Raw genomic sequence first — 14662 nt, 5'->3', positions numbered from 1 at the left:
GATGCACTGCAGAAATTCAAAGAGGCTTAGATAGCTCCTTCCAAACCCAAGTACCACCTAGAAGGTCAAGGGCAGCAGATACATGGGAACACCACCACCTGATATTCCTCCTCTAAGTCATTCACCATCCTGACTTGGAAATATACCTCTGTGCCCTCATTGTTGTTGGGTCAAAATCCTCGGATTCATTTTCTTGTGGCATTGTGGGTCTAACTAAAGCATATGAATTGCAATTTTCGAGAAGAAAGCTCACAAAGGACAACTTGGAACAGGCAATAAATGCTTGTCCCATGAGTGCATTAAACATTAAATTCCCTACTCATCCTCAGTACCACCCTTAATCCAACAAGGTCAGAAGACAATTGAGTGTACTCACTACTCAGACACCCAAACAGAACTCCAGACGTGATCCAAAAGAGCCATTCTGCCACCAACAATGTAACTTAGCACATATGTAACATATTTAAGCAATACTTTCACTATCTGCACTGCCCAGGTTAAGCACTGAGGTTTGGATATGACAAGTCCAGCTTGGCAAATACCTGCTGCATACTTTGCCACTGAGAGTGAGCAGCCTTGACTGCTGTTGGGTCAACAACAGAAGGAGCAATTGGATGTTTAGGCCATTGTCTCTCTTTGCCTGTTATTTGTTCTTTCAGTGCAACAGCATTTTGTTGAACAAAATATAAAAAGCAGAACAAACAGGCTATTCGACACAACATGCCTACTTCACCATTGAAAACTACAAAGGTTGCTTCTTCTTTAAACATGTATAGGATGTGGACATCACTGGCTGGATTCATATTTATCCGCCATCGCTTCAAACTATTATTGAGAAGGTGGCAGTGAGCTGTTTTCTTAAACCCTGCATGGAGGGAGTTCCTAGGTTTTGATTCAGCAATTGTAGTTCCAACTACGGTAGCCAAGGGATTGGAGGGGAACTTTCATGGTGCTCTCATGCACCTAAAGCTCTTGTTCTTTTAGACAGTGGAAGTCACAAGTTTGGAAGAGGCTGTCTAAGAATCCTTAATAAATTGTTGCAGTGGAAATATCCACACTGTGCATGGGTGGTAGAGTGTGTGAATGCTGAAGATGGTGCAAGGGCTGCCTAGATAATATTGAGCTTGGATTTTGTTGGAGCTGCCATCATCCAGGTAAGCAGAGAGAATTTTAGTCAGACTCATGACTCATCCAGTGAATTTTTTTTTGGTGCTATTAAATCATATTTGATGCGATATCATCGCTTTCAATTTGCCCCATTTCCAAATTAACATATTTTTGATCTCAGATGCTGAACGTGGAATTAGGCTGCCAATTCTCTGAAGCTAGTTTCTAAACTTAGCCAAGATGTCCAGTGTGTGTCTGAGTGAGTGAGTCTGTGTAGGTCTGTGTGAGAGAGGGAGTGTCTGTTTGTGTGTCTGTGTGAGGGTGGCTGCGTCGAGCTGTGACAGACAGTTGGATGTACTCGAGGATGCCCTCCGAAGAACGGGTATGATGCTCCACTCATCGACCGCCAATTCCGATGTGCGACAGCGAGAAACCGTAACCATCTCAAGAGACAGACACGAGCTACAACTGACAGGATACCCTTTGTTGTCTAGTATTTCTCATGGAGCCAAAAAACTATGCCATGTTCTTCCCAGCCTGCAACAGGCTAGATGGGGGTGTGGACTGCGTGTGTGAGTATAAAGTGGTTTAAGTCTGTGAGAGGGTGCGTGTGCGTGTGTGTGTGATGGTGATCACCTGTAATGTGACATGAACCCAAAGTCCCAGTTGAGGCCATCCCCATGGGTACTAAACTTGGGCTATCAGCCTCTGCTCAGCCACTTTGCATTGTTGCCTGTCCCAAAATCTACCTTGGAGGATAAATCACCTGAAGGTCTGAGGTTGAATCTGCCAGACCACTGAAGTGTTCTTCGACTGGGAGGGAACATTGTCTATTGATTGTTGTGCGGTGTCCATTCATCCGTTGCAGTAGCCTCTGCTCAGTCTCACCAATGTACCATGGTTAGGGCGTCCTTGCCTGGAGCGTATGAGATCGACAATGTTGGTAGAGTCACATGAGTATCTGAGCGAGTGGTATTCCTATTTGTAATGGTGGCATCTGTCTCAACACTGACATGTCTTGAAGTGTCTGCTATGGAAAGGTTGTATGATGGTGTCCTGAAAGCCAGGCAGCTTGCGGTGAACAATGACCTGTTGAGGTTGGTGGTTGTTTAAAGAAGAGAAGTAGAGGTATGGGAAAGGTCTTGGCAAGGTACTCATCCTCATTGATAACGTGTTGCAGGCTGGGAAGAACATGGCTTTTTTTTCGGCTTCTGGGAAATACTAGACTACAAAGGGTACACTCTCAGTTGCAGCTCATTTCTGTCTCTTGGGGAGGTCATTACAGTTTCTCGCTGTGACACGTCGGAAGTGGCGGTCGATGAGTTGAGCATCATACCCATTCTTTGGAGGGCATCCTCTAATATGTGCAAGTGCCTATCACAGCCCGACACATACTCACTCACCCACACATTTGTACTTGCAGAATTATATTTTATTTTGCTCAAAAACTGCGTGGAAGATTCTGCAAATCCCTTTCTTAGAGTAGAGTTGGTCTAAACATTGGGGCACAGAGTCTCACACAGGGCAGCTCACTCCTTAGCTGCATTATCTGGACCAACATAGCACCTATTATTATATTTCACTTCAGAATTTACATATGAAATAACTGAAACTAACATGGTCATTCTAAAAGATGAGAGACTTAAACAATCCAAGTCTTTTTCAATATATAATTTCAGTTACATCACATTGTAAACTTTTGTTACAAATTCTGTGTCCTACGATGTTATACTCCACAACCACCTGAAGGAGCAGCGCTCTTAAAGCTAGTGCTTCCAAATAAACCTGTTGGACAATGATTTGGTGTTGTGTGATTTTTTAAACTTCATCCAGGCAAGTTCAGGACATTGTATCACATGACTGACTTTATGGCTTATAGTTGATTGACAGGTAGGAATTGAACTAGAGTTACTCAGCAGGAATTGCCCGTCTCTGACCTCAATGTATAGCCATAGATTTAGATGGCTGGTCAATCGTAATTGCAAGATGTTGAGAGCGGAAGATTCAGTGATGGTAATGTCCTTGAATATCATTAGGATATGCTGAGGTTCTGTTGGATGAACTGAACAAAAAGGACAGAGGAGCCTTTTAAAATGTGATTAAATTAATTAGTTAGTTGAAATGTGATTTTCAAAGTGGGCTTTTGGCCAGACACAACTACTAGACAACTTCACGTGAGGAAAAAATCCAAAGGCCAAGCTGCAGCTTGTTTATTGAGAAGTAATAGCACTTATACAACTTGAAAGGAATAATGCCCAACTATCTGACACTTTAATATGCATCAGATACATAAAAGCGTACTATCGTCTTTCACTAGAAGCACTGGAGAGTAATATGTTAGCTCTCGCAAAGATTGTGAAGCATTCTTAAGTATGAAACTGAACTATAAAAGTTCAAGAAAGCAAGGAAACAAACCCCAGTCTGTGCAGAGAGAACTGATCTTGGTCAGAACTGTGTTTGATGCATGACAATAACCCCAGTACTAATGAATAATTGAAGAAAAAAAACCTACAAATTCTGCTCAGAATACCTGTGGTAATATGGAGAATCACTCAACTACTGGAGATTATATCAGGCTCGTGACCAAAACAGTTGAATCTATCAACCAATGATTGTTGAGGGTCATTCGGCTTGCACAGACAGACAGTCTGGATTGAATTTCAGGAGACAAATCAAAATTGGAATGTATGATTATTTTATGAAGTTACCAAATATAAAGTAGAACCATGACAGCTTTTAATCCCCTTCTAATCCCAAATGATCATTTATTGACAACTCTAAATTGTCAGTACCTCACTTTGAAACCCATCCGTACATCACAACAGTAAATAAAACTGCTTTCCAGGCTTCTCTTTCACCTAAGAAATTCCAAAACTACAGCTTCTTCTAAATCTGAAACTTACTTTCATTGCTTTTTATTTATATTTTAACTCTCACTTGTTCTCAGTTAAACAGGAGTCACTGATGTGGCTAAATGACTACACTCGGACACAAGCGCCACTGTTCCCAAAAATTGTCATCCAAGTTTAATATTTTAAAGTACACAAAATGCCCTAATATTCCTGATTTTCAGATCCAGACTCAAAACGTGGCCAAATTTCTTTACCTAACAGATTATTATTTGTTAGATGTATTTAGAATCCAGTTCTAGGTAAACAGTTATAAACCATCAGCTTATACACTATAAATTAAAACTTTAATCCCTTTATAAATGTCCCCTTGCACAGACAGACAGGGAAAAATAAGTTCTGGGTAGTGGAAAACTTGGAGACAGTTCAGTAGTTGCTGTAAACAAAGCAAAACACTACAGCTACTGGAAACCGGAAGTAAATGTAGGGAATACTCTGAAACCTCACCACATCTGAAAGTGTGAAAGTCAGAAAGTTCTGAAAGTCAGAAACAAAGTTAATGTTTTGAGTCCAGTGTGTCTTTCTTCAGAACTGTTGGTTCCTATCTGTAGGGTTGCTAAGATGACCCTTTTGCTGGTCAGAACTTTCCTTCTTAATTCTTCAGATGTTTTCCAAGATACACAAGGTCTCTGACTTATCAGTTAGAAGTCTCAGCTTGCAACAACTATTGAAAGAAAGATTAATTGGCTTTCTTCTGGTTTAAAAATAGGTTTTGACTACAGAGAACAAAAAGACAGTGTTTATGCTGTTGGAGATCAAAACACTTCTCTCTCGAGTTCCGACTCCAAGTTGTTCAGTTAACTGAACACCCATCGCATGGTTGTCGTCAGGCAAAAGCTTCTGATTCTAATAACTGGTCACTAGTGCGCACATTTCTTTTTTGCTACCTAGACACATCTATGCCCAAACCCTCAACTTTAATTTTCAACCACTTCAATTACTGCTTGTTCAACCATTGTAATTACACAACGCTTGCCATAAGTATTAGAGTCATACAGCATGGAAACAAACCCCACAGTCCAACTAGTCCATGCCAACCATGTTGTCAAACTAAACGAGTCCCACTTGATTGCATTTGGCCCGTATTCCTCCAAACCTTTCTATTTATGTGCTTATCCAAAAGCAAATTTAAATATTGTAAATGTACCTGCATCCACCATTTTCTTTGAGGTTCACTCGACACACTAACTAATCCCACTAAACAAAAAGTTGCCCCGCCATGTTTTTTTAAAATCTTTCTCCTCTCTCCTTAAAAATATGCCCCCTAGTTTTAAACTCTCTCACCTTAGGGAAATAGCTTTGCTAATTGCTTTATCCTCATGATGTTATAAACCTTGATAAAAGTTACCCTTCAACCTCCTACACTCCAGTGAAAAACATTCCAACTTATTTTTATAACTCAGGTTACTTCTTTAAAAGATGGTTGCATATTTTGAAATAGTAGTTTTAACAATTCTGTTTCCTTTCAGCCCATAATTTAAACAAAAAAGCTCAAAAATAGAAAATGCATACTATTTACAAAATGTTAACTTCTCCATTCCCACTACGGATGCAATTTGATCCTTTGAGTGTTTTTAGGACTTATTTTGCTTTTGATATTAGTCACTGCATGGAAAGAGTTTTGGCGGAAACTTTACAGAATGAATTGAGAGAGATACAAATCTTCCAACAAACAGTAAGCAAAAGAAAATTTGCATACTTCCTTCATGTAACTGATAAAACACATGTAAAAATCAATACTTCCTTGAGGAAATTCAATTTATACAGAGATATTGATATTAATCAGTTTTCACGGTAGCATGCTCTGCTTCAGCACTGCTACTCACATAAGAACATTTCCGTATGAAAACAAACACTTGGTTATGCTGAACTATCACTCCTGACACTGCATTTCTCATTCTTTTTCGAGTATCCTGCACAACAAACTTCACAAATAACATGATACCTTGTTGGAACATGTAATTTAATGCGTGACTGAAACTATTTGCTGTTCCAAAAAAATGTTTCCCAAATTAGTTGATAGCATTGCTCGCTCAGTTGCATACAAGGTTAATTAACAAATCTAATGTATTTGCAGTCAATATTCAGTACTGCAAAGTGTATAATTCTGTTCATAGTAGTTTTTTTTTTGAAACCAAAAGAGAAAATGCTTGAAAATCTCAGCAGGTCTGGCAGCATCTGTAAGGAGAGAAAAGAGCTGACGTTTCAAGTCTAACTGACCCTTTGTCAAAGCTTTTTTTTGAAAGCAGCTTTCCCAAAACAAAAAAAAAAGTTACACCAATGCAAGATCAGGTATCAACTTGAAACTTTACCTACAGCCAAAGTTTCCAGACAGCAGCATTTATATGAACATACATATCATGAGCAGGAGTAGGCTCTTCAGTCTCTTCATCCTGCACCACCATTAAGATAGATAATGGCTGATCTGATTCTATTTCAAATCAACACTTCTGCCTAATTCTGATAATTTTTCAAGATTGATCAGAGATGCAAAGCTTCATAAATACCTGAAAAAGATGGTTATTTTAAAGTTTAATGTGTGCGCAAAATGACAAACATTTTAACAGATCAAATATAAACCCTTTTACAACTCAATAAAAAGACAACATTTTGCACATAAAGTAATCTATAAAAGCTAACTAATTGGCAAATACCCCTTCGAAATATTTTTTAACTCCTTTCCAAGAATTTCACTTACTGGTTTAGATTCGATAATATTTATCTACCAGTATTTACAGTTTAAAATATGTCCCCTTTTCTCTACAACAGAATGAAATTTATTAACTGGTATCACCTCCAAAGGACTGGTAGATAATATTGCTACTCAGACGAGAAAGGAACATGAACACGTCTCAAAGCTCGGAAAATTAACGTTACTTTGTCATCGATTTGCTGATGGTTGCTCTCAAAATTATTTTCTTCTGACAGTCATTCCCTTTTCTGATTAACTTGCATCTTTTCCAATTCCTGAATAAACCCCGTTTATAGAATCTAACACAAGAAACCAGCAAGTTATGATGTGGGAGTGTATTATCGTCAGCTAAAAAGTATAATTCAATTTAATTGGCAGAAGACAATTTTAAAAATGTGAGTCCTGAAAGAGAAAATATTCCAATATTTTAGGGCAAGTTATTTTTGCTTTCCTCTGAAAACTCACATCTATGATAACTAGAGGTTATCGAAACAAATAAAAACCTAATGCAATTTTTCTTCAGACTTAAGGGTTTTCCAGCCAACAGATTTTATTCCGCAGCTTGCTGTGTATAGTCTAATGAACAAACAATGTATAATGTTTTACAATTTGCTCCAAGCAAATTGCTGCAGAAAATAACCTTGCGACACCTCCATCTTAAATGATAAGATGTTCAAAACAACTTTCCAAATTGCAATGCTTGTGTCGCATACTTTAAACTGGTGAACTTCTGTAATCAGGCATTCTTCACTTCAGGGTTTTCTCCCGTTCCTCATTTGAAGATGTCAGATTCAACTAAGATCAATTTCAAGAAAAACTGAACTGAATTATTTCTAATACATCAAAACACATAAATCAAAGTTAAACTGAATAGGCCTCAGCTTGCTGAGCATCCAGCTGACACCAAAGTGCAAAACCAAGGGTGTGAGGCAGAACTTCTTCTTCCCCACAATACTGCAAACAAAAACAATTAAAATCTACTTCAAACCCCTGAAAATAACTATTAATTTGTAATTACAGTGCTTCCTTTCACTCTCGCTTTCAAACCATATTTTTGAAAGGAATGCAAACCCAGGTGAGAGTTCAAAAAAATCACAAACTTGACTACACTTCTGTACACCTGAATTTATCCCCATCTTGGCAAATAATTCATTTTTAAGATTTTTTTCATCAGCTACCCCTGGCTGAAATCACATAATACTGTACTAACATGTACTTATTTAGTAAAATACATGTGACTCAAGCCAGGAAGTAAACAATTCCCTATCTTATTTCACAATACTTACTCACCTGTGTTGATTCTCCTCTTTTAGGAACAGTACCTTGATTCACTGGATCTGCTTTCACAGAAACATTGCTGCCTTTCATTTTCAACAACAATGCATCTAACTCACGAAGCTCAGTCTGTCACCAAATTTGTACTTACACCCACTTTCTAAGTTGTAATGAAATGATCTATAACTTCAGTAGTCTTGCTATCAATGATCAACTGAAGGTTACAGACTGAACCAGTAAAGCTGGTTTATATCAGATGGGAATGCAGACCTTGAATAAACTATGCAAATGAATACAAGTTTGAAATTTAACCCTTCAAGAAATACTTTAGCACCAGTATCAACTGGAAAGATCTTTAGTCAAGGACACTCCTTTGTTCTTTACGTTACACATAATAAACTTTTCAAAAGTCAGGGTTTGTCACCTGCAGAAATTACCTCTAGCAAGATGACATCTTTTAAAGTCAGGTTCTTGCATCTAATATTAAGAATACTTTCGTGAGAAATGCTTAAAATAGAGCTACGTGCTGGGGCACCAATCCTCCTGTTCTGTGATTTCAACAAAGTTTTTATCTCCAATTCTCCACAAATTCCCAATCTCAGCCACAACATTCAATTGGTTCAATCAGTGCAGGTGGGTTTAGGTCATACCTGCTGATTTATTAACTTGTTAAAGGCAATCATCAAACTACCACAAATCAGTTCATGTGATACAAAAGCAAACTACTGGGGATGGGTTCAGAATTCTTTATAGTTGAAACACATCCTCGAATTAAAACGTCAGATCTGCTCAGTTTCTCTAGCATTTTCTGCAATTGTTTCAATTTTTGATGTGGTGTCTACAGTATAAAAGAGCTAGTCACTTCCACTATTATTCAAATTTGAATGTAAAAGAAATTAGACTGTCCAGGATGATTGGATGCTTTAACAGATTGCTGCACAAATTGTACTGTTTATTCATTTTTCCTTAATCTGTTGACTAAATTACATTCTTGAAAAAGGGTCACTGGACCTGAAATGCTGACTCTGCTTTCTCTCAACAGATGCAATGAATCATAAAACAGAACAGCATGGCACAGGAACAGGCCCTTAGGCCCACAATGTTGTGCCGAACATGAGGCCAAATTAAACTAATCCCTTCCACCTGTCCTTGATCAATTTCCCTCCATTCCTTGTACATTCATGTGCTTACCTAGAAGTTCCTTAAACATCGCTATCATATCTGCTTCCACCACCACTAAATCCATGGAAGCATGTTCCAGACTCCTAACACACAAATGTAAAAATATTTTCCCCTCCTTTGACCTTTTCCCCTCTCACCTTAAATGCATACTGCCTGGTATTAGACATTTCAACCATGGGAAAAAGATTCTGACTGTCACCCCTATCTATGCATCTCATGATTTTATAGACTTCTATCAAGTCTCCCCTCAGCCTCTGCCACTCCAGAGAAAACAACCTAAGTTTTTCTGGCCCTTTCTTATAATTCAGATCATCTAATCCAGGCAGCATCATGCTAAACCTCTTTTGCATGTTCTCGAAAGTCTCCATACCCTAGCTGTAATGCAGTGACCAGAACTGAATGCAATTCTCCAACTGTGGCCTAACCAAAGTCTTAGAAAGCTGCAAAATGACATGCTGACTCTTGAACTCAATTCCCCTAACCAGTAAAGGCAAGCATGCCATACATTTTTCTACTTTTTCCAGCAATTTCTGTTTTTGTTACTAAATCATATTGTTATATCTTATATTGATATAAGTTCACAACTTCGAACTTTCACATTCACTTTTTGACACTGAGGAAACAGAGCCCTGCATTTCACCCACAGCAAAAACTCAATAAATTGCATCTCTAGTTAAAACTATATTTTGGGCAATATGTATTTTAACTACACGTGCAACTTAAGGTACTTTAATGGTTTCAAAATTAAGTCACTTGACAGGTCACTTACAATATGTGAAAATGTGTAAGAATATGTTCAATACTCAATTGTGAACTAGGTTTTAGTCAATAATGCTAAATAAAAAGATCACTTGAATTTTTCAGAAAATTAATATTTCAGACAGTACTTGATAACATTGTTGAATACGCTCATAAAAATTTAAGAATTTTAGCTGTCATCTTTCTTTTCTTCAAATTTTTATCCTCTTATCCAGCAAAATGAAAAAAACATTAGCCCGAGAATCTAAGCTTATAAATCTGTTGGCAGTGAATATGGGCTATTCACTTTTCGCTTGGCAAATGTTAAGTGAACTTAATTGAACTTAAAAAAAGGACTGAAACTGTTTTCAATTGCAGTCTTTTAATATAGTAGTCTTGTGGTGCAGTGGTAGTGTCAGTATATCTGGGCTGGAAAATTCAAATTTAAGTCCCACTTCTTTCAGAGGTATCTGATAACACCACCTGAACAGAATAAATTTACAAATAAGTTAAAAGAGGTACAAAATGCAGGTACAAGCCAATGCCCCACGTTCATATGTAGACTAATGTGCATAACACTTTGACTATTATTAAATTCTGAATGCCACAAAATGTTGCAGTTCGAGAACTCTTCAAGTCAGGTGAGGTCTCTTGCCTCAATAAACATGTTTTAAAGTAGAGAATTTCATTGTGAGAACTATCAATAATACATCTCCTTCTTCCCGGATATTGTAAAGGAATGGTTAATTACAAAACGACATTATAGAAGAAGGGCTCATGCCCGAAACGTCGATTCTCCTGCTCCTTGGATGCTGCCTGACCTGCTGCGCTTTTCCAGCAACACACTTTCAAAACGACATTACAGCCAAGTATTTGTAATCAAAACATTCAAGTTATGTCAGTGTTGAAAACATTATTGACTTTTCAAATGCAAAGAAGTAAAACAATACAGCACTCAATGGGAATGTGAAATTAAAAGAGAAAAAGATGGATGCAGCAGCTCAGCAACATAAGACCGGAAGACACAGGAGTAGAAGTAGGTCATACAGCCCACTGAGTCGAACTCACCATTCAATGATATTATTGCTAATGCGATAATACTCAGCAAAGAGGATGAACATCTCAAGCAAGAGAAAAAGAGTTAATGATTGAAATCAACAAACAAAAAGGCACATAGGTTTCAAATGGTTGCAGATGTAAGTTTGCAAGTACATCACCTTGTTTTACATTTTAGCAGACCACGAGCATCAGGCACACAATTTGATGAAAAGGTTGAGAAAATTAAACATTTGCATCAGTATTTACACCTCAAATAGAATTCAATATAAACAGCAAGTAAACTTTTGCAAGTCATTAAAACAAGGCACGGACGAGTTGGACCAAAGGGTCTGTTTCCGTGTTGTACATCTCTATATCTCTACGAACAGTTGAGGTAAGAGTTATATCAAGATAGCATTTGAAAGTATGTCATCAGACAGCCCTTGCATAACTGGACTTCGCAGGAAACAGGAGAAAATTCTGGGCTGGCTCTCATCATGCCTAGCACAAAGGAATGCAGTTATTCTTGGTGGGAGCCAAGCATATCACTGCAAGAGTTCTTCATTTTTCGGGAGGCACAATGGCTCAGTGTATAGCACCTGGGACCCAGGTTCAATTCTACCCTGGGACGACTGTGTGGAGTTTGCACATCCTCCCTCTGTCGTTGTGGGTTTCCTCCCACGGTCCATAGAATTGCAGGCTAGGTGGATTAGCCAAGGGAAATGCAAGACTACAGGGATAGATAGGGGTGTGGAGCTGAGTGGGATACTCTTTGGAAGGTCGGTTTGGACTCGATTGGTTGAATGGCCTTTTTCCACACTGTTGGAATTCTATGATAAACCTCAAGCTGCTTTCATCAATGACCTTCTCTGCATCAGATGATAAATAATGGGAGTGTTTCCTGGTTGTTACATTTTACATACAGTCTAAGAGAGAGAGACGAATAAGTCTAAAGCAATATTTTACATGGAGTGAGAGCAATTATGAAGGTAGGAAAGTAGAACAAGTGAAAATTAAAGTACATAATTGCACAAAGATGGATGCAGGTCAGAAGACTGGAGAGAATACTTCCCAAAAACCAAATAACAAAAACATGAATAAGGAGGGAAAAATCAGATGAGAAAAAGCCTTTAATAATAGTAACATTTTTACTGAACAGACAGACCTCCAGTTTCCAGCTTTCTATCTCTCTGCATCTTTGAATAAAATAATTGTGTTACATTCAAATCTAATGGATCATCCCCTAATTTAGGGAATTTTGCAATTAAAAACAAAATCTAAACTGTCTCACTAGCCATATGCTTTGCTCCTTGATCAATGACCTTCCCTTTATCATAAGGTCAGAGGTGGGGGATGCTTGATGATTGCATAATGTTTAGCACCACTCACAACTCATCAGATACTGAAGCAGACTATGTCCAAATCTAGCAAGACCTGGATGATATCCAGGTTTAGCCTGACAAGTGACAAGTAATATTTGCACTATACGAGTGTCAGGCTATGATTATCTTAATCAAGACAGAACCTATCTATCAGCACTTGACGATCAATAGCATTATATATGTTGAATTCTCCATGATCATCCTCCTCGGGTTGATCACTGACCAGAAACTGAACTGGACTGCCACCCAGCCAAATGAATATTTTGTGTCAGCATTCACCAATGAGAAGGAATTGGTGAAGAATGATCTCAGGGAAGGGAGTGTAAAATTTCAAAGCCAAGTTGTTTTAAAAAGGAAGAGGTGCTGTGTGTCTTAAAGTCAAGACAGGTAAGTCCCTGGGTCATACAGTCATGGAGTCATAGAGATGTACTAATATGAAGATGTGGCGTGTACAGTACCTTTAAAAAAGAGTTAAAAGCAATAGAACTACCTGACAGAACCATGTGTTCTGAAACAAAAAGATACAATGTAACATGTGCGCCAGCTACTGGGGTAGCTCAGGTAGCTGGTTGCCTGGAAATGACAAAATAGATTTGAATTAGGCCAATCAGTTTAAATTATACCCCAAGCCAGTTTGAATTCAGTATATTGACAATCTTAAAAGCCAATGACACAATCTGATGCTTTGGGGGTGTAAGACCAGGGAACATTGAACAGTCAAGAGGAGAACAAGCCAACAACATCTGCACACTGCCCAGAAAAATAGCTCTCTTAAAAGGTACCTTTATCAACCAGTAAACTGTGAAGCAGTATCCCTAAGGAGAAGGGAAGAAGACCTAAAAACAGAAGAACAAAAGTTGGCTGATCTTGAGATGAGAAATTTTGTTTGTTGCAAATCTTAATCCAGTGGGAGTGGGGAGGTTATCAGACTAGTACCGTATAGGGGAAAGTCAAAGATAAGTTAGAGGAAGGAATTGTAAATAGTCATTAGTTAATTATTCTCTGTTATAAGTTAAGAAATAAATTTGTTAATTTTTACTTTAAATAGTCCTTGGCCTCTCGAACTTCCACAGATTATTGTACAGGATACATCTTTTCTGTGTTGCAGATTTACATTAAGCGGGAGAGTTTACCCCGTGTCGTAACAAGCATGGAAAGAGACCCTTTGGTCCAACTCATCCATGCCGACCAAATCCTATCCTAATTTAATCCCATTTGCCAGCACTTGGCCCATATCCCTCCAAACTCTTACTATTAATAAACTCATCCAGATGCCTTTTAAAGGCTGCAAATGAACTAGCCTCCACCATTTCCTCTGGCAGCTCGATCCATACATACAGCAGCCACAGCATCAAAATGTTGCCCCTTAGATCATTTTTAAATCTTTCCCCTTTCACCCTAAACCTATGCCCTCTAGTTCTGGACTCCCCCACCCCAGGGAAAAGACCATGTCTATTATCCTATCCATGCCCCTCATGGTTTTTTTTCAAACTCTATAAGGTTATCCCTCAGCCTCCAACATTCCAGGGAAAACAGCCCCAGCCTATTTAGCTTCTCCGTAAAGCTCAAATCCTCCAATCCTGGCAACATTCTTGTCAATAATTTCTGAACCTTTCAAGATTCACTACATCCTTCAGAGAGCAGGGAGACCAGAACTGCATGCAATTTTGCAAAAGTGACCTAAACAATGTTGTATACAGCCACATGACCTCCCAACTCCTAATTTCAATGCTCTGACCAATAAAGGAAAGCATGTCAAACACCTTCTTCACTATCCTATCTATCTGCAAATCTACTTTCAAGGAACTATGAACCTGCACTCCAAGGTCTCTTCATTCAGCAACACTCTCCAGGACCTTACCATTAAGTATATAAGTCCTACTCTAATTTCTTTTCCAAATTTATTGCATTTATTTAAATTAAACTCCATCATCCACTCCTCAGTCCATTGGTCCATCTGATCAAGGTGACCTTCTTCACTGTCCATGACACCTCCAATTTTGGAGGCATCTGCAAACTTACTAACTATACCTCCTATGTTCAGAATCCAAATCATTTATATAAATAATGAAAAGCAGTGGACCCAGCACCGATCATTGTGGCACACCACTGGTCACAAGCCTCCAGTCTGAAAAACAACCCTCCACCACCATCCTCTGTCTTCTACCTTCGAGCCAGTTCTGTGTCCAAATGGATAGTTCTGCCTGTATTCCATGAGATCTAACCTTGCTAACATGTCTCCCATGGGGAACCTTGTCTAATGCTTTAGTGAAGTCCATACAGATCATGTCCACCACTCTGCCCACACAAAATCCTCATTAATTCTTCAAAGCACTCAA

At 38.5% G+C, this 14662-nt stretch overlaps 1 protein-coding gene across 4 annotated transcripts in view; it reads right to left on the bottom strand.

Annotated features, from left to right (window-relative positions):
- Positions 1-14662, bottom strand: part of nedd4l (NEDD4 like E3 ubiquitin protein ligase) — a 464330-nt gene that overhangs the window by 198932 nt on the left and 250736 nt on the right. The window contains exon 1 of one of the 4 annotated variants that reach the window (XM_060852658.1): positions 7999-8164. The exons of the other annotated variants lie outside the window; for them this stretch is intronic. Within the exon in view, the coding sequence (XP_060708641.1) occupies positions 7999-8076 (78 nt within the window). The 5' untranslated portion in view covers positions 8077-8164. Of the gene's footprint in view, positions 1-7998; positions 8165-14662 lie in introns of those variants that run through there. 4 annotated transcript variants of the gene reach the window in all.

This window comes from Hemiscyllium ocellatum, chromosome 1 (assembly GCF_020745735.1).
Source record: "Hemiscyllium ocellatum isolate sHemOce1 chromosome 1, sHemOce1.pat.X.cur, whole genome shotgun sequence".
Taxonomy (NCBI): domain Eukaryota; kingdom Metazoa; phylum Chordata; class Chondrichthyes; order Orectolobiformes; family Hemiscylliidae; genus Hemiscyllium; species Hemiscyllium ocellatum.
This window is presented reverse-complemented; position numbering and strand designations above follow the sequence as displayed.